Source organism: Hoplias malabaricus, chromosome 11 (assembly GCF_029633855.1).
Source record: "Hoplias malabaricus isolate fHopMal1 chromosome 11, fHopMal1.hap1, whole genome shotgun sequence".
NCBI classification, from domain to species: domain Eukaryota; kingdom Metazoa; phylum Chordata; class Actinopteri; order Characiformes; family Erythrinidae; genus Hoplias; species Hoplias malabaricus.
This window is the reverse complement of record NC_089810.1, coordinates 22,173,748-22,201,499: the sequence shown is the minus strand read 5'-3', so window position 1 is coordinate 22,201,499 and position 27,752 is coordinate 22,173,748. Positions and strand designations below refer to the sequence as shown.

General features: G+C 39.5%; 1 protein-coding gene across 4 annotated transcripts in view; it reads left to right on the top strand.

The window, feature by feature from the left end:
• mgat4c (mgat4 family member C) overlaps window positions 1-24,588 on the top strand; it is a 195,330-nt gene extending 170,742 nt beyond the window's left edge. For all 4 annotated transcript variants that reach the window (XM_066685474.1, XM_066685471.1, XM_066685473.1 and 1 more), the window contains 3 exons: window positions 16,883-17,036; window positions 19,339-19,486; window positions 23,400-24,588. In XM_066685474.1, the coding sequence (XP_066541571.1) occupies window positions 16,908-17,036; window positions 19,339-19,486; window positions 23,400-24,556 (1,434 nt within the window). In that variant the 5' untranslated portion in view covers window positions 16,883-16,907 and the 3' untranslated portion in view covers window positions 24,557-24,588. The remainder of the gene's footprint in view (window positions 1-16,882; window positions 17,037-19,338; window positions 19,487-23,399) is intronic.
• The last annotated feature ends 3,164 nt before the right edge of the window (window positions 24,589-27,752 follow it).

Sequence of the window (27,752 nt, the reverse complement as noted above, 5' to 3'; positions counted from 1 at the left end):
TTGCGGCCAATGATTCCAGGTAGGCTCTGGACCCACCGTGACCCTGAACTGGATAAGCGGTTACAGATAATGGATGAATTATTATTTTATGATAATTTAAATGTTACTAGTAACATTATAGCAGTGAAGTAAACACAACATTAATTCTGTTGAGTACGGTAGGTAGATAACCTTATTTTTTTGCTGAAATATGGATTAAAACTCATAACTCTCTCTCTCTCTCAATAAATATGTTAATGCTGAAGTATGGAGGTGTTTTATTGTCTGAGGTGTGAGCTGCACGCTGCAATTTTCTCAATTAAAGCATTTGTTGGAGCTTCATTGTGTTGATGTTAATGAAAAATGAAACATTTTAATCTGCAAATTAAGAGATTCCAAAGTTTGTCATTCATACCACGCTGCACATATTTTATCTCCCTTCCAAAAAACAAGAAAATGCTAACATTTTAACTTGCGGTTAATCATTGTTTTTCTTATTTCATTTTTTAACCAGTTGAAACCACTAAATAAAATGTAATATTTGTGGACACCTGATTCTTAAGTGCTATTGGAATTCTCTTAACCCCCATCTCATTTCTCCTTACCCCTTTTTTGGCTTTATTTAGAGTGTTTGAGTAGTTTGTGAATGAAGATCTACTGTTAAGTGAAGTGCATCTGTATTTCAAAACGTTGCAGGTTTTTTTAATTAGAAAGTCCACTTTCCTCTGTGGTAGCAGTAATTCTGCCTGAGTAAAGCTTGTCAGTGCTGTTTCTGTGACTGGTGTCTGACATATGGATGTAGACACAGCACTGGAAATGCCTTTAAGGTCAGTGGAAAGAATATATTCACAGAAGCCTACATCTGCTTGTGTCAGATGACATATAACATCTATGAAGGTGTCATGTATCTCTTTATCAGTGTTACCTCTGGGAATTGTCTGTTCTCTGTGTCACTGTATGTGTGTGTGTGTGTGTGGGGGGGGGTGGAGTGATCTCCTGCTGTGACATAAAGGTAATGAAGAGTTACAGAAAGCGCATACACACTTTCAACTGCAGCAGCTCCAATAGTTGGAGCAGGAATTACTGAGAGAGAGAGAAGGCTGTAGGGATGAATCAGTCCCAGGGTTTGATTCCATTGTCTGGATTAGACAGGGTGTGTGTGTGTGAGAGAGAGAGTGTGTGTCAGCACTGCTTGTCGGTAGTGTTTACATGTGTTTGAGTGGAGCCAGTGCGCTGAAGCTGTGTGTCTCTCCAGAGGCTCTGGAGAGCGTTCTCATGTCTGAGAATATGACAATGACTAAAACCCATAAGCCCTTGTCAGGAGATGCTGTTTCAGCACCTCCCAACAAACACAAGCACATGAATGGCAGGCACACTTTGTCAGGCACATGCGCACAACACAAGCTATTTCTCCAGCCACTTGTAGTAAGGCCCTTTTTAAAATATCCAGTAAAATAGCTTTGAAGGAAAAGGCAAAAATAAATTAAAACAGCCAAAACTGGCATCAAATGTTGTCCACTTGAGTATATTTGAATAAATATACTCACACACCCAGTCCATCTAATAGTATGTGCTTGTAGATTGTGGGGAGAAAAGGAAACACCAAGAAGAAACTCTAACTTCTCAAAGTGTCCTGTGCTGAAGAATAAATCCAGGACCCTGAAGCTGTGTGGAGGCAACATTACCTGTTACACTAACTAATAAACAATAAAACAATATGTTGGTTTAGACAGTATATAAAAATATAGAGTTCATACATAGTTACGCATACAAATATACAGGGACACGCAAGTCCTCCGCAGGCCGACACACACTCACACATTCACTCACACACTCACATCTAATGACAATTTTGAGAAGCCAGTCCACCTACCAACATGGGAGGAAACCAGAGAACCCAGAGGAAACACACATGGGCACAGGGAGAACACAGTAAACTCATCACATACAGTCACACGGAGTGGTGTTCAAACACTCAACCCAGGACCCTGGAGCTATGTGACATCTGCTGAGCAACTGTCCCGCTCCACATTTAATATATAGAATTTATTAATAAATTCTTTCTTTTTTAAATTCCATCTTATTTAAAAAATATATTAATATTATTAAGACTGGTATTCTACACTGTGAGGAGTTTGGTGTGTTCTCCCTGTGTCTGCGTGGGTTTCCTCCAGGAGCTCCGGTTTCCTCCCACAGTCCAAAAACACACGTTAGTAGGTGGATTGGAGATTCAATTTGTGTGACTGTGCGAGTGTGTGTTGCCCTGTGAAGGACTGGCGCCCCCTCCAGGGTGTGTACCTGCCTTGTCCCCAATGATTCCAGGTAGGCTCCGGACCCACCATGACCCTGAACTGGATAAGCGGTTACAGACAATGAATGAATGAATGAATACTTAGCAAATAACTGGAAGTTATAAATTGTGCATTAAAAGTGGCAGGAATATGCTATAAGTTTGTCCACTGTAAAGGATAATTTTGCTTAATTTCATTACTAAAATCAGCAAATATGTCCACACTATGGAAAACATTCCGGAAACCTAATGCAGTAACAGTTTTGTAGTTTAAGAGTTACTCTAGATGTTGGAGAACTTCTTTGCATTTAGTCATATAAATATTAGAGAGAGTATAATGGTACTTGATTGCCTTTATAACCCTCTAGCCAATAATTGATACTGAGTATAGTGACTTTAAACGCATCTGCAGCTGCTCCAGTGTGGTGTAAGGTGTGTCTATGGAGGTTTATGCATACAGTGTGTCATCTGATCAGATAAATATTGTACAAATATGTTTTGTGTCTGCATTCAGTGAAATACTAAAATGAAACTAAACAGCAGTGAGAAACTGCTCAGTATAAATATGTCGCTGCAGATGCACTCCATATTTAACACAGCGTGTTCAGATGTGATATGGAGAATAGCATTCTTTTGCACAGAGCAGATGGACACTCCAGCCACACAATGAGATTTAAAATAACATTTATATTTTTAAGTTTTTTATTATTTATTTCAATTTAAACCTGGGCAGGAGCACATGCATACATACACACACACACACACAAATGAATATATTATTTACAGTCTGTGGTAAAAAAATTTTTAAAAAAAGATGATTTTGAGTTGGTAAATGAGCCATTCACTAAAATGTAGTCAAATGTCACAGAGATGTTTGATAAGCACCAGCTTTTATTTCCATGTTTTATCAAATTGTGTAAATCTGGATGCGTGGTGAGTTGGATCAGATGGCGGGGGAGGATGCCGGACAGACCTGGCAGGCCCAAACGTGTGCTGAGGGTTTGCTGGGAACGTTTGGCAGAGGAACCTGTCAGAAAGATCTTCAACTCCCACATCCGGCAGAGCTTCGACTGCATCCCGGGGGAGGCTGGTGACATTGAGTCTGAGTGGGCCATGTTCCGGACCTCCATTGTTGAGGCGGCTGAACGGAGCTGTGGCTGCAAGGTTGTCGGTGCCTGTCGGGGTGGCAATCCCCGCACTCGGTGGTGGACACCCCGGGTGAGGGGGGCTATCAAGCTGAAGAAAGAGTCCTATCAAGCCTGGTTGGCTCAGGGGACTCCGGAGGCAGCCGACAGGTACCGGGGAGCCAAGCGGCTTGCGGCCTCGGCAGTCGCTGAGGCAAAAACTCGGGTGTGGGAGGAGCTCGGTGAGAACATGGAAAACGACTTTCGGTCGGCTCCAAGAAGTTTCTGGCAAACCGTCAGGTGACTCAGGAGGGGAAAGCAGTTTTCCACCAACACTGTATATGGTGGGGGTGGGGAACTGTTGACCTCGACTGGGGACGTCATCAGACGGTGGAAGGAATACTTCGAGGATCTTCTCAATCCCACCAGCACGTCTTCCGCAGAGGAAGCAGAGCTTGGGGACCCCGGGGGGGGGCTCGTCTATCACTGGGGCTGAAGTGGCCAAGGTGGTAGGGAAACTCCTTGGCGGTAGGGCCCCGGGGGTGGATGAGGTTCACCCCGGGTTCCTCAAGGCTCTGGATGTTGTGGGGCTGTCCTGGTTGACACGTCTTTGCAACATCGCGTGGACATCGGGGGCAGTGCCTCTGGACTGGCAGACTGGGGTGGTGGTTCCCCTTTTCAAAAAGGGGGATCGGAGGGTGTGTTCCAACTATAGGGGGATCACACTCCTCAGCCTCCCCGGTAAGGTCTATGCGGGGGTACTGGAGAAGAGAGTCCGACTGATAGTTGAACCTCGGATCCAGGAGGAACAATGCGGATTCCGCCCCGGTCGTGGAACACAGGACCAGCTCTTTACCCTCGCTAGGATCCTGGAGGGTGCATGGGAGTTTGCTCAACCAGTCTACATGTGTTTTGTGGATCTGGAGAAGGCATTTGACAGTGTCCCTGGGGATATTCTCTGGGGGTTGCTCTGGGAGTATGGGGTACTGGGCTCTTTGTTACGAGCTATCCAGTCCCTGTACAAACAGAGCAGGAGTCTGGTTCGTATGGCTGGCAGTAAATCTGACTGGTTTCCAGTCAGAGTTGGACTCCGTCAGGGCTGCCCGTTGTCACCGGTTCTGTTCATAATTTTTATGGACAGAATTTCTCGGCGTAGCCAAGTGGCGGAGGGTGTCCGGTTTGGTGGTCTCAGGATTCCATGTCTGCTTTTTGCAGATGATGTGGTCTTGTTGGCTTCATCGAGCCGGGATCTCCAGCTCTTGCTGGACCAGTTTGCAGCCGAGTGTGAAGCGGTAGGGATGAGGATCAGCACCTCCAAGTCCGAGTCCATGGTACTCAGCCGGAAAAGGGTGGAGTGCTCTCTCCAGGTTGGAAGTGAGATCCTGCCTCAAGTGGAGGAGTTTAAATACCTCGGGGTCTTGTTCACGAGTGAGGGAAAGATGGAGCGTGAGATTGACAGGCGGATCGGTGCAGCGTCAGCAGTAATGCGGGCTCTGTACCGGTCCGTTGTGGTGAAGAGAGAGCTGAGCAGAAAAGCAAAGCTCTCGATTTACCGTTCAATCTACGTCCCAACCCTCACCTATGGTCACGAGCTTTGGGTAGTGACCGAAAGAACGAGATCGCGGGTACAAGCGGCTGAAATGAGTTTTCTCCGCAGGATGTCTGGACTCTCCCTTAGAAACAGGGTTAGGAGCTCGGACATCCGGGAGAGACTCGGAGTGGAGCCGCTGCTCCTCCACGTCGAGAGGAGTCAGCTGAGATGGTTCGGGCATCTGGTTCGGATGCCTCCTGGACGCCTTCCTGGAGAGGTGTTCCGGGCATGTCCAACGGGGAGGAGGCCCCGGGGCAGACCAAGAACACGCTGGAGAGACTATATGTCTCGACTGGCCTGGGAACGCCTCGGTTTACCCCCGGAGGAGCTAGAGTCGGTGGCTGGGGAGAGGGAGGTCTGGGTTTCTTTGCTCCGACTGCTTCCCCCGCGACCCGGACCCGGATAAGCGGTGGATAATGGATAGATGGATGGATGCGGAAGGTCATATGTGGGTCAGCCATTTTCCACAGCATGAATGTATTTATCAATACATTCTCAGCTTTATGCAGAACTACATGTGTTATTGATTAGCAAAGAGTAATACCCAATAATATAACCTTCCGATTTAGAGACAGATAAAGGAAGTGCTGCATGCTGTACAAATACATGTATGTTTACTGTTAGTGTGTATGCTGACCATATCATGACATTTGTAAACTTTTTTCATCTTTCAATTGCCATTTAGAGCATCTAAGTAAACAGAAACATAGACAACTTTAACTGTCTATCATCTTTATAAACTCATAAATTATTTTCCTTTTAATTGCCCTTTAGAGCATCCAGATAAAGAACAAATCTCAGACCACCTTTAGAGTAGTGGGTTTTTATGTTGTCTGTATGTTATTTAGCATCAGTGTATACTATAGAGTGTAATATGTTGACTATGTTTTCACAGTAACATTTGATTGACAGTTATTGTTTAGTCAAAAAAGGATCATTCAAATGAACTTGTCACTTAGAAAATCAACAAAACATTCCGTTGGACCAGAGGCACCTTAACAGTTGCGCAGCAGTTAACTGATAAATTGTAACCACAACCATAACTAATGAATCTTTGCCTTTGTAGACATGCAGCAGCAGCTGCAGACTGCTAACATTAAAGAGTTAACAGGGAGATGCAGAGAAGCACAATTACTTCCTTTAATTGCTGTTCCATTTGACCATTTTACTCCATTAATAATGAATGGTATTGTTAGCCACTACCTCAGGCAGTCGCAAATGATCAATCAGCAACTTTGTGTGTGCCTGCTCTATTACATTAATCACAAATTACAGCCTTTTAGCTGCTCTCACAATGAACAGAACAAACACACACTTCTACCTCTGCTCTGCCTCCTGCTAGCGACTATGGGCTTTATATAGAGAGGAATTATTATTATTGTCTGTTTTATTTTCTATAAAGACTATAACATCATGGTCCAAACATCATTTTAACGCAGCCACTGAGAAAATGGGCAATAGAAATGCTCCAAAACTGCCTTAAATCAATCAGTTGCACTGAGTAAAGGAGGTTATTGCCTTCTCTTATACAGTATAGTGAAGTACACATGTGCGCAAATATGGCACTTAGAGGTCCACTCTCCAAATTTCTATAGAGCTGAAGGTCCAGAGACATAAAATGAGCAAGACGAAAGAAAATATATTCCATCCTTAAAACTAGTGGTTTTCCCTGTACACTATTTCTTATACAAAGCTATATTGAATTTAGTTCCTCTACGTGATATTAGACTACCTTTGTTTATTTGTTAAGATGGAGTGAGTAATGAAACCTGAGTGATGTCATAGTTGGCATGAAATTATTTTAAGATTTCTGTGGTTGGACCGCAAGAAACTAAAGCTAATTTCCCGCTATTTGATGTTGAGTTGTTGGTCCGTTATAAACTGTGTTAAGGTCCAGACCCAGGCAGGGGTCAGCCTATTAAGGACTGTGTGATGGTCTCTGCTGCCCTTCACACTGCAGTCAGAAACTACACTTTCTATAAAACTGGGTTCTTGGGGAAGACTCCTAACTCCGCATTAGCCCCTACCCTGGTTACATGATTAAATCTGTAATTTGCCAGTGACAACAAGGCACAAAATGACCCAAAAATCGTAGACCCTTGCTGACTTTCATCACTGTTTGTCCCTGCTTGCTGCAGTGCTAGCTTCTACTCTTAGGAACTTTAGGGAGATCTGGTACTGATTTTGAATGCTTAGCCCTGCATTAAAAAGCTATTGAAAGTCCTCTTAAAAGGCATGGGAATGACCTACAACACTGCAGACTTTATACTCCTCTAACCAACACTTGGCATTGGGCATTGTGAAGACAGGCTTATGTGCAACTGCTCCAGAAATCCATCTTGGTTTTTATTTAGTGCATTTCTATGGAGATTATGCAAGCTGCGTGTGCAGAGCTGAACATTAATTTCAACAAGTTGCATCTTAAAATAGCTAAATTCACTCATTCTAATAGAATAGAAACTATATTAGAAATGTAATTTATTACATTTTATTTATTTATTTTGGAACAGTACCAATAAAGGCGATATTCCTAATCAACCCCATAAAGCACACATTTAATAATTAACAATACTTTTAATGAATAAAATTCATATTTGGTCATGCAGAATGGAGCAAGACCTGCTCCTCTGTAGGCTGCAGCTGTCTTATCGTTAGGAGCCTGTAGTATTCCTTCCATTTTTCAAAGCTTTTGTTGAGAAGAAAAAGCTATTTAAGTGGCTGAAGCTGTGACACAAAGCGAGAGCAGAACGCTGGAGAATCTGCAGCTTAATTGATTATTTGTGCAGAGCTGTGTATCAGCGAGGTGCAGCACACCCAGGGGAAATAATGTAAAACAGATAACAAGATCAAATGTTGGAGAATTGCTTTCTACTGCCAGCTTTATTAATCTGTTTCTTTCTCAGTCAAAATGGCTTTTTTTTCTCCTCTTTCTCTATCCAGGTTTGAGTATTAAGGCAGGGTACACCTGGGTGTCCCAATTAATGCAGCCTTTTTCCAGCTGACGCAGGGTTTGGGAATGCTTTTGAGACTGGATAGAGAAGGTGTGACTTCAGGTTGCTGTGTTATCTGAAAGTTTGCAGAAAGTCCTTGAGAAGTTCCTGGAAGATAACTTTTTTATGCTAGGTCAAGGAAATATGATTTTTGTAATCAAAGGCACGGCAGCAAGAAAAGGTGTGAAGTGATCCCCATGCCCCAAGTGTATGGAATTCAAGGGATTCAATGGACTTCAGCCTTGTGAACATTAATGTGGCAGGTACTGGTGTTGGATTATTAGTTCTGGATCTAAAACATCATTACAACTCAAGTCAAAGGTAATGGATAGTGCTCCTTTCAAGAAAAAAAGTGTCCAGGGGCATATATGTCCCTCCAGCCAAGGCTTGACACTACACTTGGGCACCTTAGTTTTATGTGTAGCTGCTCCAGAGCTTCTCATTTCATTGCATGCTTTTCTGTGGATATTATATACAAGCAGTGCACTGAACGCCTATGTCTACAACATGTGCACGCTTTTTACAATTCTGATGTGGCCTTAACTCAAATGAATGACTCTCAGTCTAATATAACTATAAGAAATAGAGTTTCGTGTTGCATTATTTATACAGGTTTGATACTACAGTAATTGTCTGTCATAAAACTGTAGCTAGAGTAAATCTGTGCTCTAACCTCTTATTTTACTCTCCATGCAGATCTGCGGACACAATATAAAGCACAGATGAGGTGGTGTACAAGAAGACCACCAGGATTTAGTGTGTTCTTCTGAAATCAGCCCTTTCTGGATAAGCTGCTCTGGTCTAATGGAGATGCTGGTTTTCTGACTCCTATGTCTGTGGCTAAGGATTTGAAGAGCAGGCGGATGTGGGTTATTCCTTTCAGAACCCCCTTAGTCCTTTAAAGAACTTATGTATGCAATGTCATATATATTTCTGAAGTTTTTATATACTTATAAAGTGTATTTGTGAGTGTGTGCGTGTGTGTGTAAAGCGGTCAGTTAGAGTTCAGTGCTACCAGTGCAGGATAAAGAGGGTGGAATCAGCTCAGCTTAATACATTTCTAATGGCCGTTTTGCAGTCAGCCAGAAGGCATGTCTAATGTGTTGGGACATTGAACAAGGAGAGCTTAGCAGGAGGTAAATCATAACCAAGGGACTGATCTTTCAAATAGTTTTCTGTATTTTCCAAGGTGTTTGAAGATGTATTTTGTTTTTCCCAGAAGGTGTTAAAGGCATTTTTTACCTAGTGTTCCTTTAAAGAAACCCAAGCATACGAATAGTTTTATAAAGATTAACTAAGAAATGCATAGCTGACATTATTAACTAAGGAGCTGTTAAAAAAAAAATATTTAAAATTTATACTTCCTAGCCACATGATTAGGAACACTTCTACACCTTTTATTGCACCTATGACCTGAAGTTTATTAAAGCAGACACTGAAGGCACAACTACATTTCCCATCCCTTAAAATCCATGGTAGCAGTGCCTCCTGGATGCCAGTTTCTTAACAATTTTATAAAAGTAGGCTAATGTAGGGTTGAGACTGCCAAAAGACCTCTCCAAGTATAGTGTGATGATTCTTGCCCGAGCTGGGATTTGAACCCAAGTCTGCCGTGGGGAAGGCAGTGATATTGACTATTATGTTTATACTATTTACATTACTAAACTCCACCCACCCCCATACTGTTCCACATGCACATTCATAGAATGTGAAAGGCTCTCTGTCAGACTCCTGCACTTCTGTATGAAGGATGTGTGTGTTCTTTAGGAGATTGTTGTGCTCTGGTACCAGGCCTGTGGTGTGTATGCAGCTCTATTCACATTCAGCTGTGTGTGTGAAGTCTCGCCCCAGTTCCTCTCACTGCATCAGCAGTAAAGTGTGAAGGCACTTCCCCAGCTGTGACCTGCTCTCCCCCCGTGAAGCCCACTGCTCATCCACCAGCCTGGAAATCTCAAAAGTGTCCAACTCACCATAAATCTGCATTATCATGATATAAACTCAAACGCAAAACAGCTTGAACTAGAAAATTTAAAAACCATCGGCTTGTGTAATTGTACAGTAAACCTCCACTGGGCTGGCAAAGTGATTTCTCTCTGGGGGTAGATCATATTCTTCTCTGTTTATTAACAGTTGCTCAAGTAATGCATGGAAAGAAAAGAAAAGTTCAGGAGAATGCTCTAGAATGTGTCCATGCTCTTTAGTCACTTAAGTGTTATGAAAGTCCTGTTACAGTTTAGCTGTGAACTCATAAAATGACATAAAGACACATGATAACCCTGTATTTATAATGCTTTAAAAATCCACTAATATGGCTATAAAACTCTCATAATGTCATATTCTTAGATGCATTTGACTGTACATTTATAGTTCTTATGATTACATGCCTGATATTATACAAAGATTTATTTGAGTATATAGTCCGTTTTCATAACAGATTATAACACCTGTTCATGTGAGCATCATCAATATATAAGTTCCTGGTCTTGGGGTTGCAACTTCTCAGTAAACCTATAAGCCACAAGAACCACAGAGCCTTAGCCTTTCTCCAAACTAAAGAAATCAATTTAAAGATAAATTACTGAACTGGAGACTGAACTGTGATACAACCTTATCAACTCTGCTAGTAAAAGGGTTTAATAAAGATTATGCAAATCACTTCAAAAAATGGTGTTTGATCACATGATTTTTTCAAAAAACAAAGAACCTTGAATTCATTGGTTACTAACAGTGACTAACAGTTAATGAAGCCAAACCCTTTTTTATGACGTATTATGCATGTCAGTGTAACCACACAGGTCTGGACTATTTTAACACCTCTTTTACTAAGAAGCCATGATGTTGAAATCCATACAGAATGTTGATTGGCCTTGTTATACTAAAATAAACAAGGCCTTTTTCCAGAAAAATGATGTTGTCTAGTTGGCAGCATGTTGTTCCAAATTTGTATGTCTCATTCAGCATTAACGGTGCTGTTACAGATGTGCACGCCACACATGCCATGTGCACTAACATCCCCTATTACTTGACAGGTGCTGGCTTTTGAACTTTGTGTTTATAACAAGCTAGATGGTCTCTGTTCTCTTCATCCAGGAGGTTGTGGCATCTATTATTTCCAAAGGAAATTCACATTCAATTCAATACTGGCTTTGGGACTTGTGTCTTGCATTTAAAGGTTTCTTTGGATTCTCTGAATTTTTAAGTTATGTTATGTACTGTAAATCAGGAAATCTTTACTTTTTTAGGTTAAGAAACAATATTCTTTAATTGTTGTAGTTCTCTATTTCTGAAAGACTGAGATAATCATGTCACTAATCTCTTGCGAAATAACCTAATATATTTTTGTAGCATTCCAAGCCTTTTTTTGCCCCCTCCCAAATTTAAAAATGTGTTGCTGGCATCTAATTAAAACTTGAAACTTATTCCTCAAAATGCAATAAAATTTCTTTCTTTTAACATTTTATATAATGTCTTTGAGTGTCGCAGTCACACAGCTCCAGAGGCCTGGAGGTTGTGGGTTCGATTCCCGCTCCGGGTGACTGTCTGTGAGGAGTTGGTGTGTTCTCCCCGTGTCCGCGTGGGTTTCCTCCGGGTGCTCCGGTTTCCTCCCACAGTCCAAAAACACACGTTGCAGGTGGATTGGCGACTCGAAAGTGTCCGTAGGTGTGAGTGAGTGAGTGAATGTGTGTGTGTCTGTGTTGCCCTGTGAAGGACTGGCGTCCCCTCCAGGGTGTATTCCCGCCTTGCGCCCGATGATTCCAGGTAGGCTCTGGACCCCCCGCGACCCTAAATTGGATAAGCGGTTACAGATAATGGATGGATGGATGGATGGATAATGTCTTTGTAACATTGTCACATAAGTAGTGGGTTTAAATGATTCTGGAAACAGAGTTTGTAGGAATGAGAGACAAAGACCTTTTGTTGACTTTAAATACTCAGATTAAATAACAGGCATTGTTTTCATCGGAGCCATATTGTATGTCATCCTCTAATGACAGTTATCCTACCCAGCATGCATTTGCTTTGGTAACAGATGACATAATGTCTGGCCTCACGCAGTCTTACACCAAGTAATCTTATGAATATTTAAAGCCGCACTCACAACATCCTTGCAGAACTGTATAATATAATCAAGATACAGCATAATAACATTGCAAAAATATGGCCATTGCACCTGTTTTGTTACTTATCAAGTCATCTGTTAATCGTAAACGGCTGCTACCTGTCACAGCTTTTCTTAATTTTAGAAAAGAGAACCAGAACAAAGGGCAAAAGCCTTACAGCTTGGACACCTGTCTTTTAAAAGGAGTCAGTTATTAGTGTTCACTGGTTACACTTTACTGTAGGGCATTGTTCGTAAAATGTACATGATGTCCATATCAGCTATATCAATATACATTCTTTAAATGACACTGTATGTCTTGGTAAAATTATTCTAACAATTATTCTGCTATACACAGAATATGCACTACATGCCCCCTTAATTCTAAACATGTTTGCTTAAGATATTTCAGGTTTAGTTTTAAAACTGCAAAGTACATATATATATATATATATATATATATATATATATATATATATATATATATATATATATATATATATATATATATGGTCAGTGGTGCAGATAAAATGGGCAGTAATTGTGGAAACAAGGAGGTCTTTTAATGTTATGGCTGATCAGTGTCTAATATCAGTACCTGTTTTCACAAATGCTCTGAATTTGAATGCCAACAAATCCTTAAAGACATGTTCCTACGTCTTCCCAGAAGAAAGGAAGCTGTTACTTAAACAAATGGGCAACAAACTAACTTAAGAAGAAATATTGGACTAAAAGACTGTCAATCAACTTGGGTCATATAATGTTGCTTATCAGTTCAGGTAAATTGAACAAAAATTTATTTTGTTGCCCTATTAAAGTGAGTACCATTTTATGTCTTACGAGGTTTAAGCTGTCAGATTATCATCATCATCATCTTTTGGGAAATTTCTTTCCTCCTAAATATTCCAAGAGGAATTGTGAGTGTTACTATTTAAATTTGTATCGTTTAGGAACCACAGTAACTCAGCCACAAAAAGTGGCAGGCCATGTTTAATTTCAAGACCTCTTGTAGCATTAATGTCAGCACAAAACCTGCATTGGGAGCTTCATGGCCAGGGTTTCAAAGGCAAAGCAGCTGCTGGCAAGTTTTACCTCACAGTCGACAATAACAAGTGTTTATGGAATGGTATAAAGCACATTGCCACTCTACTCTGAAGCAGTGGAAATGTATTCTGTGTAATGACAAATTACACTTCTCTATCTGCCAGTCTGATGAACAAGTCTGGGTTTGGCAAATGCCAGGACAGTTTGACCGGCCTGAATGCATTGTGCCAATTGCAAAATTTTGGTGGATGATTTATAGTGTGGTGGGATTGGCACATTAGTTACCGTGAAGGGAAATCTTAATGCTTCAGCATTCCAAGACATTTTGGACAGATGTATGCTTCCAACTTTGTGAGAGCAGTTTGGGACTGTTTGCCCCAGTGCACAAAGCAAATTCCATAAAGGCATGGCTGGGTGAGTGTGGTATGGAATAACTTGACTGGTATGTCCTGACCACAAGCCCGTCAAACACATTTGGGGATGAAATATAGAGATTTCAAGCCAGGCCCTAGTCCAACATCAATGTCTGACCTGACAAATGCACTTCTGGATGAATGGGCAAAACATCCAACAGACAAACCCCAAAATCTTCCCAGAAGAGTAAGAGCTGGGCACAAACTCCATATTAATGCCTATGGATTTAGAATGGGATGTCATAAGAACTCCAGTAGCAATACTATGTACATAGTTTTGTCCATATTATATATATCAATTAGAGATAAATTGGCCTATGACATTTCACCATAAAAATAAAACGCAATGTCAGAAAACTGAGGTAACCTGACAGGGGTTTTTATCAACCTGATACCACAGTGCTGACACAAGCTGCCTTCAAGACAGACGATGACTTGTGGAATGGGCCTTGTCATGACAGCTGGCAAAAGTAGCCTTTAGGACAAAAGATGCTTGTTCATGTACGTTCAATCATTCGTCACAACAAACTTATGTAGGTGTGTTTTAGCCTTATGAACACTTCTGTACAGTTGTTTCTGTGTTGTAACTGAAATGAAAATGAAGCAAATTTCTTTCCAAAATAAGCCCAGTGGTGATGGTGAGTGGTCAGTAAAATGTGTTATTTATAAAGAGCTCAGGTGTTTGGTGGGAATGTGTTAACTGCTGTGAGTTCAGCAGCAATTGACTGTGCTGTTCCATGATGAAGCAGACTGGCGGTCGGCCAGATCGATACATATCTGGCTGCGGAATCAGGCGTCCAGGTATTTTGTATTCCATTAGCTATCCCCTGGCGGTTAGCGCTGTAGAGTCATAAAAAAAGGCCATGCTGAAGCGCACACAAGACTCTTTAAAAACACTCTAGTTTTATCTCTATTCCTGGCTTACTCAGTGTAATTTGAGGTCGAGAAAGGAGGCCCAGCACTGGCTTGATGCACGTACTGGAGCTCTTTAGGGTTTTTTCCCTTTCCTTTCAGGCACAAAGATGATAACTGTTGCATCCACTCTTCTACTGATGAAGGCTGCTGAGATTGAAATGGCCCCGTGCTGCCGAGGGAATAGACAGACGCTTTATCCCATCTCAGTTCAGTGTAATTTTTTTTTTTTCATTTCTGTCTCAGGTAGATGGATTGGAATGGCTTTTTTGGGGTATACTCTTAAATAATTTACTTAGCAATCTGCACACGAGGAACATAAAGGGATTATACACACTATACACTATTAAACTGTGTGTTATTAATGTCTGAAGCACGTTATAAGATATAATTATATCTTGTGTCCCTTTTCCTGCAGAAAAAAGCTTCTATTCTATTAAAAGAAAAATAACAGGATCAAATATTGCAACATTGTTATGAACATTTTATGACATTCAGATCCCCTTAGTGAGGACACATGGATCACACTTCTCCAGCTTTTCCATCTCACTAGAGAGTTCTGCACAGCACTGGGGAGATTTTTACCTCACTAACTGACAAAAGGCATTCAATATAGTGAACTTAAACTGTGCTCCTACACTGGGTTGTCTCATTTCATTTTGTTTTTCTATGTATGTAATACACGCTGAGCATATTTGAAGATCTGTGTCTTGTGTGCATTTTATATTAACTGAATCCACTAATCACAAGGGGTATCTATATTATTTTTTATCATATTTTATAATGTTTGTGTTATTGTACTTGCTGTAAATTAAAGATGGATTTTGAGATAATTACCAACAACACAAGCACAGGTCTCGATTGTTCCTCACTGACTTTACACCCAGTGTTTTGACATCTGAATGAAAACATGCTTTCCTATTTTCTATAAAGATGCAGTTTGAGCCGGCAGATAATTCTCTGAAGATATGGTTGTAAATGTGTTCTGCATCAGAGAGCTAAACCTCATCTCAAGACGCTGTTTGCTGCTACTTTTCACAACACTGTCTCAGACTCTCTTCTCTAAGAGCTCTTGTGTGAGACAGCAGGGGGGTAGTGTCTTGGACAATTGCCGAACCCAGAGCCTGATTGAACACAGCTAATCAGTTTTGTCCAGTTGGAAGTTGCATCATAGTGCAAAGCAAGGATTTGCTGAAAATCTTTCTTAGTTTAATCTGCAATTTTTCTTCCCAAAGGGAACATATCGAGAGCACTTTGTTAGTGTGTTTGCCAATATACATATGGATATCTGCCCACTTTAGAACTCGACTGCCCCCTTATCTGAATATCTCCAATCACAGCACCACGTGTACTTTTATATGAGAACACAAAGGCAGGGTTAAACCACATAAAGCAAACATAAAATGATAAATAAGAAAACCAAGCAAAAAAAAAAAACAGAAAAAAGCAAGAGTGTCAGGGTGTGAAAAATATGTCTCATTCTCATTTAAAGGAAGAGGCGAAAGTAGTTGTTCAGAACAGGGCTGTTTAAACAGAGGGAGAATGCTGCTGTGTTGCTTTATCCTTGTGGTATTTTGACAAAATCATGTTTCAGTAAGACCCCAAAATCATTGTGATGTTCCACTGAGCTGTAGTAGGGGCAATAGAGCTTCTGTTGCTGCCACTCTAGGCTCGGCACTGCAGAAACTGCACTATTTTATTTTTGGGAAAGCACTTCCCCTTCCTCCCCCTCCACACTAATATGTGTACAAATGAATAACACACTAGGGGGAACCCTAAAAGCAAAAATTAAAAAAAATCTTACCTAGTGTACCATTTAAAATATTAGTTAATCTACCTAAGAAATCTATTTAGGAATTTGTAGTTTTATGAGTATTTTCAAGTACCTACACTCTACAGAATTCCAGTTTAGCAGTTCCTCTTTAATTACTGAATGTTTTTTGTGTGTTCAATTGAATTCTGTTTTGTTGGTGTGCTGTGTTGTCATTGGTCACACCTCTGACTTTTGACCTAAGGATGTTAATAGGTTCTACTAAGGTTCTACACATTTTTTGGCTATCCACCATTGTTTCTACTCACATATAAAAACTAACTTATATTCCTAATTATTTGCTTATACCTATTTTTGTTTAATTTTATTATGTATAATTTATGACAGTGAGACTTTGGTACATTAATTTAGAACATTTAATCAACCTTTCATTTTGGACAAAGTGTAAAATACAAGCATCTAACAAGTGAAGTAACATTTAATTTGCTTCAGTTCTAAAGTTAAGGATAATAGACTCTGATGTTGTTCTTACAGATACACAAACAAATAGATGTGTAGGTCTTTTTTTTCCCATGTAACTTCTACAGTGGCCCACCTCTGCTTAAATCCTGCTGCTCTTGTTGATGCTTGATGCCTGTATTAACATGGCTTTGTCTTTTCTCCTGACAGATTTAAGCAGTATAGAGTCCCCATTATGAGGCTTGTGCTGAAATATCTGGATAAAATGAGATGTTTCCGGAAGCGCTCCACCATTCCCTTCCTTGTTGTTCTCATCACCTTCCTCCTCTTCATGAACCTGTACATGGAGGATGGTTATGTACTAGTGAGTACTTATTTTTTATATAACATTTGCTTTGAATACTATTATTGTTTACTTAATCCATATAAATAATATTCAGAACAGAATATTATAGAACAATGATTATAATAACATGCATCAGTTTATTTAGAGGTCACAAACAAAAGTTTTTATTCTTGTATTAAAATAGCATATTGTAAACCTTATTCACTATACATACTGCTTATATGTAATGTGTAAAAATGCATTTGTTCAAATATTTCCATCATGCTTCACATTCTTTATGAATGAAGATGTTTATAGAATTTTATGGGATTCTTAGAAATGATGAGCTTTATATTTAAATTTAAGTTAATTTATGCACAAAAGCACAGATGAAAAGCAGGCCTTTACAACTTTCCTAGCTGACTCTGAGACTGCAAGAGCTTTATTCACCAGAAATGTGGAGGACAAAAAAAAAAGAAGAAGAAATATGGAGATTGTGAAAATACCCTGGCTTATGGGGTTTTCCATCCACAAATGTAGGAGCTGTGATGGAGAAGTTCAAAAAGAGGGTCCAGACGCCCAGCTATCAGCTCTGTTGGCACATGAGATCTGTACTCTAGTCAGCAAATTTACATTTTGGGGGAATTTTTAATCATTTTTCTCCCAAATATAATAATTACTAATTCAGTCATTTAATTCCTGTTAGTTAGGTTCCCTCAAACCCACCATGCTTATAAGGGAGGATTGGGAGGATTAATGCTAGCACATGCTTCCTCAGAGACATGTGAAACCAGACATTGCTTCAGTTGCTAATGTTCCAGCATCAACATGCTTGGAGGAGAACACTTATTTGCTAATGTTGTGAGCTAATAGACGGAGGGTAGAGGGAGGGCCATTCTAATCATCCAGAGAGGGCGAGATCAGTTGTGCTTTCCTAGACTCTCAGTCTCAGATGTCTGATCTCACTAGCACTTTGATCTCTGCACAACTAGGGAGTCCCAGGGCTACTTGTTTGGAAGCTGCATATACTGGGACTTCATAACATATGCATAATTTTAGATGAGCAGGTGTCTACAAAACTTTGTATGCATAGTGTGTGTGTGTGTGTGTGTGTGTGTGTGTGCACTTGTTTAATATTTTTAAATACTTGTTTTTATTAATTAAGTTATTCTATGCCTGTTTGATACAGTCCCTATGTAGGCACCCTTCATATAATGTGTTGACCCTATTTCCAAGGCCTGAGCCAACATCACTGTGTTTATAATCATTGATATTGTTGATGTGTGGCAGACGTCTAATTATCGGTGCTCCAAATGTACCTTATTTAAAAATTAATGATGCCGTCCAAATGCAAGAAGCTCATTTGGTATTTATGAAGCCAAGATTATGATCAAAACTTTGTGATCATAACATGTCATGTGTATTTGTATTTTGAATTATTTAATAATGTGTTTTTCTGAGATTTCGGAGATGTTCTAATGTTAAAACACACACACACACACACACACACACACACACACACACACACACACAGACAGCAATGTAATTTCTTGCATCCTTTGAACATATTACTGTGTCAACATATCACATGTTTACTTTAGCCTGCAGATCTTTTATATAGCGCTAATTGATTTGGATTATCATCACTGTTAGATCAAAACCTCATATTTCAAAGATAGTCTTCAGAAGTGAATAATATATATATATATATATATATATATATATATATATATATATATATATATATATATATATATGAGAGAGAGAAAAAGTGAGAGTTTTATTCTGACATTGGGTGCATCAATCACAGTTGTCACTTATTCTTCATTTATTCCATAGAATGCCATTCTGCCTTTTCCTGTGTAGCCTGAATTTACAAGATTGCAAGAGAGCCAGAACTAAAACAGAATCCGTAAACCTAAAAGTTATCATTTAGTTTGTAAACGGAGTAAGTGAGCATTCAGCTTCATACATCACCAGATGTAGCCTTGCTGTTTAGGAATTAATGTTCTACTTAAAAACACCTATTCATCATACACAGTCCTCGATGCTCTCAAGGACAGACTGTGTACATCTAGAAAACACCATAACCAAGAAAAAGACACAAATGCCCTCTAATGACCCCCACCAGTTTCAATCTTTTTCATGTGCATATGTTTTTCTACCTGATTTCATATTTCATCAGTGTGCATAAAATGTAAACATGTAGCATCAGGTTACACTGAGTTATCTAATGATTCATGAAATATTGAAATGACCCTTTAAGGTGATTTATTATAGAAGAGCCCTATTACCCACCTGTGTTAATATGTGCATATGTCACTATGATTGTCTATTTCAGGAGGAGGATAAACGGCAGCTGAGGGAGGCCTCAATGCACCCACTAAATTCTGAGAGATATGTTCACACCTTCAAAGACATCACCAATTTCTCGGGAACCATTAATGTGACATATCGCTACCTCGCTGGAACACCTTTGCCTCGAAAAAGTATTTTTATTTATTAGTCTCTTATGATGAAATACAAACCAGGTCCTCTCAAAAAAAGTTTGAGAATGTATGAGAATGGGTATTAAAACCAGAAAGCAGTCAATACTAAATTCTGTAAATATATGCTCATTCCAAATTTGATACCTGCAACACACTATAAATAATAATAATAATAATTTTTAAAAGCTTGTGTTTACCAATATGTGCAACACCAACTTTTCTTTCAACAATGTTTTAGTAATCCTTTGGAGACGGTGAAAAAGGAATTCTTCCATTATAAGAATTTTCAGCCGTGGAACTGTACAAGGCCTTCATTGTCATAATTTCCATCCATCCATTATCTGTAACCGCTTATCCAATTTAGGGTCGCGGGGGGTCCAGAGCCTACCTGGAATCATCGGGCGCAAGGCGGGAATACACCCTGGAGGGGACGCCAGTCCTTCACAGGGCAACACAGACACACACACATTCACTCACACACTCACTTGTCATAATTTGCTTTTCCTAAAGTACCACACATTTTTTAAAAAGAGACAGATCTAGGTTGTAGGAAGACCTGTCTAGCATCCACATCTCCTTGTACACACCCTTGCCAATGTAACACATGCAAAATATGGGTTAGTATTGACATGGTTGTGAGCTTGGGTGTTCCTGAAAAGTAATCTAAATCAGTATCTGTTGCTCCAAAATACGTAAATATATTTAAGAGTCATCACCCCAATGGAGGACACGATAAAATTTGTGGACACGCTTCATTCTTTCTTCTAACAAAGAGATATCTTTATCACTGAAGAAGATATGTCTGTCGTGTGTAACAATCTGTGTAGCACCCTCAAAATTTAACAGACCCTGGCTTTTGGACTTATGCTATCAGTCTCTAAACTGCAAAGGTTGAAATTTTGATATATTATACTAAAATAGAAATTTCAGCTTTACATTAGTCCATTGCGGGCGGCACGGTGGCGCAGCAGGTAGTGTCGCAGTCACACAGCTCCAGGGGCCTGGAGGTTGTGGGTTCGATTCCCGCTCCGGGTGACTGTCTATGAGGAGTTGGTGTGTTCTCCCCGTGTCTGCGTGGGTTTCCTCCGGGTGCTCCGGTTTCCTCCCACAGTCCAAAAACACACGTTGCAGGTGCAGGTGGATTGGCGACTCGAAAGTGTGTGTGTGTGTCTGTGTTGCCCTGTGAAGGACTGGCGTCCCCTCCAGGGTGTATTCCCGCCTTGCGCCTGATGATTCCAGGTAGGCTCTGGACCCCCCACGACCCTAAATTGGATAAGCGGTTACAGATAATGGATCGATGGATTAGTCCATTGCAGATGCATCAGTCAGAATAGACAGTTTACATATTCTTGTATTTCAGTCACATGATATATTTGCTGTTATTTTAATGTTGGGGGAAAATGTGTCCTCCTTTGCAGCCCATCACTAATTTCAACAGATGTGAAAGATGGATATATTTATGTCATACAACTCCTTTTTCTGCACTAGAAAGCGTCTCAGAATTTAAAAGCACAGAAACCCAACCCCTTTTTGCATCGGGGTAAAGGGATCACACTGTGTTTAATAAAGAGAAGGAAACCGCCATGAACCCTCTGTTAGCCCTATTAGCATTTGTGTCATAAAAACCTGTTCATCCAAATCAATTCTGTTTTTTGATGGAATAGCTTAAAGTTATTTTAGTGTGCAAGAGAATATTAGTCACATATTATTTGTCTCATTTTTTTCTTTGTTCATGGGATCAGTTTCTTGGGTGGATAGAGATAAAACTGCAGCTGTCTGCCTAAATTATTTTTCTGTTTTGGCTTGAATTTAGTAAAGTGGTTCCCTTTTGTATGAATATTTTACATGATTGGTGTAATTTTCACTCCACAGTGAAACGGAGGCTAAATCATGTCTCCTATCACCCTATGTAGTACGCAGTAAAGGTCATAAAATAATAGTATGTGGAGTAGCTTTATAACACACAAATGCCTCCAGCAATATGTGTGCGTATGTCGTTAGAAACCGCAGATCCTACCGTTTCTAGAAAATAGCACTCTTATCACGGCGTTGTGAAGCCCCTGGGAGTAATCCAGTGTGAAAAAACACATTCTCTCCTTCAAAATACATGTTTTACTCTGCTATCATGAATAAATCTTCTGATTCATCCTCTGAAACACATGAAAGACGGTGTTTACTTTCAGTTTCGTTTTGAGTCACATGGCGTCAACCTACACTTCGGGCAGAAAAAAAAACGAGTCATTCAGCAAAAACATGCAGTTCTTTTTATGTTTACTCCTATTATTTATTTAAAGAGTTTAAAAGTTTTTGTATGAGGTTTCACATCAAATAATGTTGGATTAGATCACCATATATATATATATATATTGTGTATTCTAAATAAAGAAGTATTATGTTATCATATTTTCAAAATATAATAATATAATAATAATAATAATAATAATAATAATAATAATAATTGTTACTATTATAAGCAGTTGACTAAATTGCTAATGTACCAAGACAATTTTTATTTGTTGGGATATTGTCCATATTGGCTCTGAACTAAATGCCTGAAAGGCTGGGCCTGCTGTGACTGTCAGTTATGCATTCTAGAACTTAGAATATCAAAGAAAAATATGTCAGTCTGTTGCTACTCATTTATTTTGTCACAGTAATATGCCATGTAATAAATTTTCATCAAAAATGTTTATGCTTTCAACTAACAGACACCGAAAAACAGCAGGCACTTGGTGAAATTCTGGTCAAAACATGGCCAGTTTCAAGAAAATATCAAATATCAGTTAGCATTTATATCTCAAGTGATTACATATTTGAGTAGCCAACGGTCTTTAGAAAAGAAAACAACATATTGAATACGGCTATGTGACATAATTACTGCTTAAATGCAACTGAAAGAGGCACTGGGGAAAAAAATAGCAATAGCAAAATCCAATAAAGCTAGGGTCCTAGGAGTTAAGCAGTGTGTTCTATGTCACAAAACTATTTATTTTCATCTATAAGCTTCCTTAAGCAGTCTTGGTTTAATTACCTGTGAAGTGCAAACTGTGGGGAATATGTCGCTATTTGGCATGCAGCCCAAGCTCCTCTCTACTGATTGACAGGGGCGGAACAGGGTTCTGTTTACAAACATGATGCAGATACATGGGTCTGGGTTTCTCACTTTTATTTCTTCAATTTAAACATCTAAGTGGGAACTAATTGTTTTGAAAGAAAAACACATTATTGTAAATATCCTACTTTTTATTTAAACTGTGTGTTTATGAGTAACAATTCCTCAAAATGGCAGCTACTGTGCACAAAGATCTCTTCTGCTGTGTGTTGTAGTTTTACCTTGAATTTGTTAAGGCAGACACAAATATTTACTGATAAGAATTTATTTATAAGTTTTGAAGAGTCATGAGGTGATATCCCAAATATTTGCAGATTAACAGTGCAGTTTGAATGATTGAAGGTCATGGCCATTCAGTTGTGGAATTTTGGCTTACCTTTAAGCACAGATTTCTCCACATTCCCTGAATCCTTTTATGATGCTAAACACAGTAAAGGCTGAATTCCTTGAAATAACAGGTAAAGGAACATTCCTATTAAGCTGTTGAATTATTCACTGACCTTGTTGGAATAGTGGGTATAGTCTTGACTCATCCTGGCTTTGGACTGGATGCTCCCAAATTATCTAGATGCACCTTTTATACCCAAGCATGACTGAACATATATTTACTACAGAAACATTTGAGATTGTATGATTCTTGTCACTGCTTTCTCACACAGTATAAACAGTCCCAGCTTATTCAGAGTTTCTGATGACTGTAAAGGGCAAGGCATTGTAATCTTTTATTCCTGTACCATGCTAAGCCAAATCTTGATTAATGAGTTTTTTATATTAATATGATGTCTTTTTTTGTTTTAACAGAGTATCTGACCATCGGATTGTCATCAGTGAAAAGAAAACGAGGAAATTACCTTTTAGAAACCATCAAGTCTATTTTTGACCAGTCCAGCTATGAGGAACTGAAAGAGATTGTAGTAGTGGTCCACCTGGCAGATTTTGACCTAGCTTGGTGTGAGAGTCTGGTTCAGGAGATCTCCAGGAAATTTGGACACCATATAATTGCAGGCCGACTATTAGTCATTCACGCACCGGAGGAGTATTACCCTTCTCTTGAAGGTCTGAAGAGGAACTACAATGACCCTGAAGACCGGGTTCGATTCCGCTCCAAGCAGAATGTGGACTATGCTTTCCTCCTCAACTTTTGCACCAACCTCTCTGACTTCTACATGATGCTGGAGGATGATGTGCGATGCTCTCGGAACTTCCTCACTGCCTTGAAAAAGGTGGTCACCTCAAGAGAAGGCTCATACTGGGTGACGTTGGAGTTCTCCAAGCTGGGCTATATTGGGAAGCTTTATCACTCCCGAGATCTCCCTAGACTTGCACACTTCCTTCTCATGTTCTACCAGGAGATGCCTTGCGATTGGCTCTTAATCCATTTCCGAGGTCTGCTGGCTCAGAAGGACGTGATCCGCTTCAAGCCTTCTCTGTTCCAGCACATGGGCTACTACTCCTCCTACAAGGGTGCAGAGAATAAACTGAAGGATGATGACTTTGAGGAGGACTCGCTTGATATCCCCGACAACCCTCCTGCCACCCTTTATACTAACATAAACGTGTTTGAGAGCTATGATGCTGCCAAAGCTTACAGTAGTGTGGATGAGTACTTCTGGGGCAAGGCTCCTTCCACAGGGGACTTCTATGTCATAGTGTTCAACAAGGCCACGAAAATAAGTAAAATAAAGGTCACTACCGGAACAGACGATCGACAGAATGACATACTGCATCATGGAGCTTTAGAAGTTGGTGAGAAACTGGTAGGAACCAAGAAAGGGAGGCAATGCACCTCCTACATCACGTTGGGAGAGTTTAAAAATGGGAACATAGAGGTTCATGATGTGGATCATAAGATTTCTTTTGATGTCGAGTGTGTTCGCATTGTAGTAACAGCCAGCCAGAAGGAATGGCTTATCATCAGAAGTATCAGTCTGTGGACTACACAGCCTCCAAGCCAGTGAGAACTGCTGTGGATCATTACTATTACCATCACACGAAGGCACAACAATCAATTGTCAAATTTTACGTAGTTTATTTATCTATTTATTTCATTTTTCTATTTATTCAATTATTTATTCTTTTTTTATATATCCGAGAACTTTTGGTTTTGCTTCACACATTATGTATGTAGAGAAGGTACATACAGAACTTTTAAGATTAATATTTTTCTGATGACTTTGACAGCAACTCTTTATGAATGAGAACATAGAACACACTCAGATCTTTGTTGACTTACCCTGTTTATTTATGTAGTGTTATTTTACCCGGTGGTTACTCCATATCTCTTCAGCTGAAAACCTCAGCAGCCTAACTGCCTTGGCTTTATTGCTTGGCAGTAGAATTTTCAACCATAGCCTTGGGAAGTCTGGTTACATGCTCAAGATCTGCGAAAGCTGTTGCTTCATGAATTGTAAACACTTCCAAGTGGAGTTACTTGTTATTTGGTGTATTCATTTGTTACATGCCCCTTTCCCCTTTTTTGGGGCCATCCCTTGCTGTCAGCGAGCACATGGTCAGTATAGCATTGAATATACAGCGTATTGTGGCATGAATTTAGTCGACAGCACTTCATATTGTGGTCACCTATCCCACCCCCCCCCACCCCCCTTGAGTGCTAGCAGAAATGTCATTTATTCAATCAACCTTGGGCCTGGAGGGTCACCTTTAGACTAGTGTTTTGAGATTGCAGTGTGTAATTTGTCAGTGTGTTCCTTCAGAGGCATGGACCACAACACAGTGTTTCTATTCACCCATCTTCTGAAGGCTCGTGATTGAACGGTACAGTGACGAATGAGGTGGACCAGTTCTCTCTTTCCTCTCTTTCTTTTGGTCCCTCTTTTGCCTCGGCACAATTTTACCCAAGTAAATTGGATTTTGTTTGACTCTCCCCCATGCCCCCCCCACCCCCTTGCCTCTCTCTTTCGCTGTCCCCAAAGTTTCACCAGCAACAGTCACCCTAGTGTACATCACTCGCTTCTCTAACACACGGATATAGCTATTCCGGTCCCTCACTGGCATATACTGAGTGAAATTAGCTTCCCCTATAAAGAATTAAAATGATATGACAAATTAGTAATGGAATGAGAAGAATAGCCAGATAAATGTTTACATTTCTATCTACAAGTTGCTGTTCCAAACTAGGCATACTATAGTGTAAGCATGGTAGGGGAATGTCTCTCCAGCTACATCTTAACCCAGGTGTGAAAATGTAATTGCTCATTTCCTGATCGTGCAAGGTGAATACTGTGTTGTTTTCTGGACGAATGCATCTTCAATATAGGTATGTGGCATGTTATTATCACAAAAAAAATGTGTTTTATTTGTTTTTCTTCTCAGAAGCAAAAGCACAGAGAGACACCAGAGGAAATACCAGGGTGGGCTTCATATTAAAATTTTGCGATTACTGGAAGCTTTTTTGTTGGCCTCATAATGAAACACATCACTCAGCAGTGCATGAACCAGGGAAGAAATATCGCATTGTGAGTAAGCCTGTATTTTCTTTTTTGTTGTTTTTTTAGGATTTCCTACTTCTTTCCAAATTGTCTTTTTTGAACTGGAGCAGCTTTGTACTGTACTTGGTTTGTAATTTGATTATATTAGGTGCAAAACTACTACCTGTACAACAGCTTACATCTCCATCAGTGTGCTGCATAGGTCTTGAAGTGAAGAGAATGTCTTATGATGTACATTTATGTTGTATTCTTTCACCACATTGTTTGTCACATGGTACTGTATGTATATTGTAAAATGACATATATTTTTTTACATGTACCATTAGAAATGTTTGCCTTGTATATTGTACCTAAAATACAGATTGGATCAAGTGTTGAACCATGAATGAATGCTATTTGATCTGGAAGAAAAAAATCCTTTGTGCACATATTTTTTATTTTGGTTTCTTTAAAAAAAAAATCTTGAGGTTAAGTCCATGATTGTATTCAAAATTAAGGTTAGAATTAGGGGGAAACATATATGTGTGTAATACACATATGTACATATTACTTACTCTAATAGTCATACACTTTGTAATAAACATAGTAGTAGTTGTAGTTTGTCAGCTTTTTAAAATTAGAACATGAACATTTTTTACAAATCTTTTGTAGATTAGCCCTGATTTTCTTTGATTAAATGAATATTCACAATACCAATTTATAGTCTATATTGACTGAACCTAAAACATTACTTCTAGAGTGCAGGCTAGTTATAATTCATGTGTTGTGTGAGGTAAAGTTTGGCCACAATGTCTGAACAAATTAAAAATCTTCTATTAAAAATATACACAAACTTATTAAAAGGAACATAATTATCCCCACCAGAAATTAGCAAACAGTATTAATGATATGTGTAATTATATTGGTTTTCTTGTTTCTGTAAAATGCAATCAAAATTTGAGTTTTGTCAACTAGCTTTCCCTAAATGAATCCCTCTATCCATTCCAAAATAAGTGCAGAAGCTCTGATTAACAGCACATCCAGGCCACTAAGTGTCAGTATAACAGGAGAGTTATCACATGAAGACCAATCACTGGAGAACATGACTGAATGCCACCTTTCACATCAGTTCCCAGGATGACCGATTGCAACACTGAATACAATTTTAATTGGAGCCAGTTCAATCAAGCTGACCCATCAGCACAATCATGGTTACAGTGCAAACAAATGGCAGCAGAAAAGTCTTGCTCATAATGGAAAACCAACATTTGTAGAAGTAGTGAAGATAATGAAGGAACATGAGGGTCAGTACACAGCAAGCGTGTTAGAGGCTTTTAGTGCGTATGTGTGTGTGTGTGTGTGTGTGTGTGTGTGTGTGTGTGTTTTGCATGCTCATTTATTTGCTTATCTGGGTGTATTTTTGTTTAATTTTGTTTATCCCTGGTCTTTTATACAATGTTTGTTCCCAGTCTCTGTGCCATTTAGTTGCAGTGATTAAAAGCAGTTACTTGAGTAATTAATAGCTACCAAATGAGGGATCTGTTTGTCTTCTTCCCTCTCTCAAAGTCTCCATAAAACAAAAACCTAACTCATTAAATGTGATAGAAGTTTCCTCTTCATTAAAAATCACATCTGTTTTCCTTGCAGAAAAAAAACAATTTTTTTTGGTTTGACAAGTAATACATAAGCTCTCTGGCCTTCTACAATTCCAGAGTTTCTTTTGTTT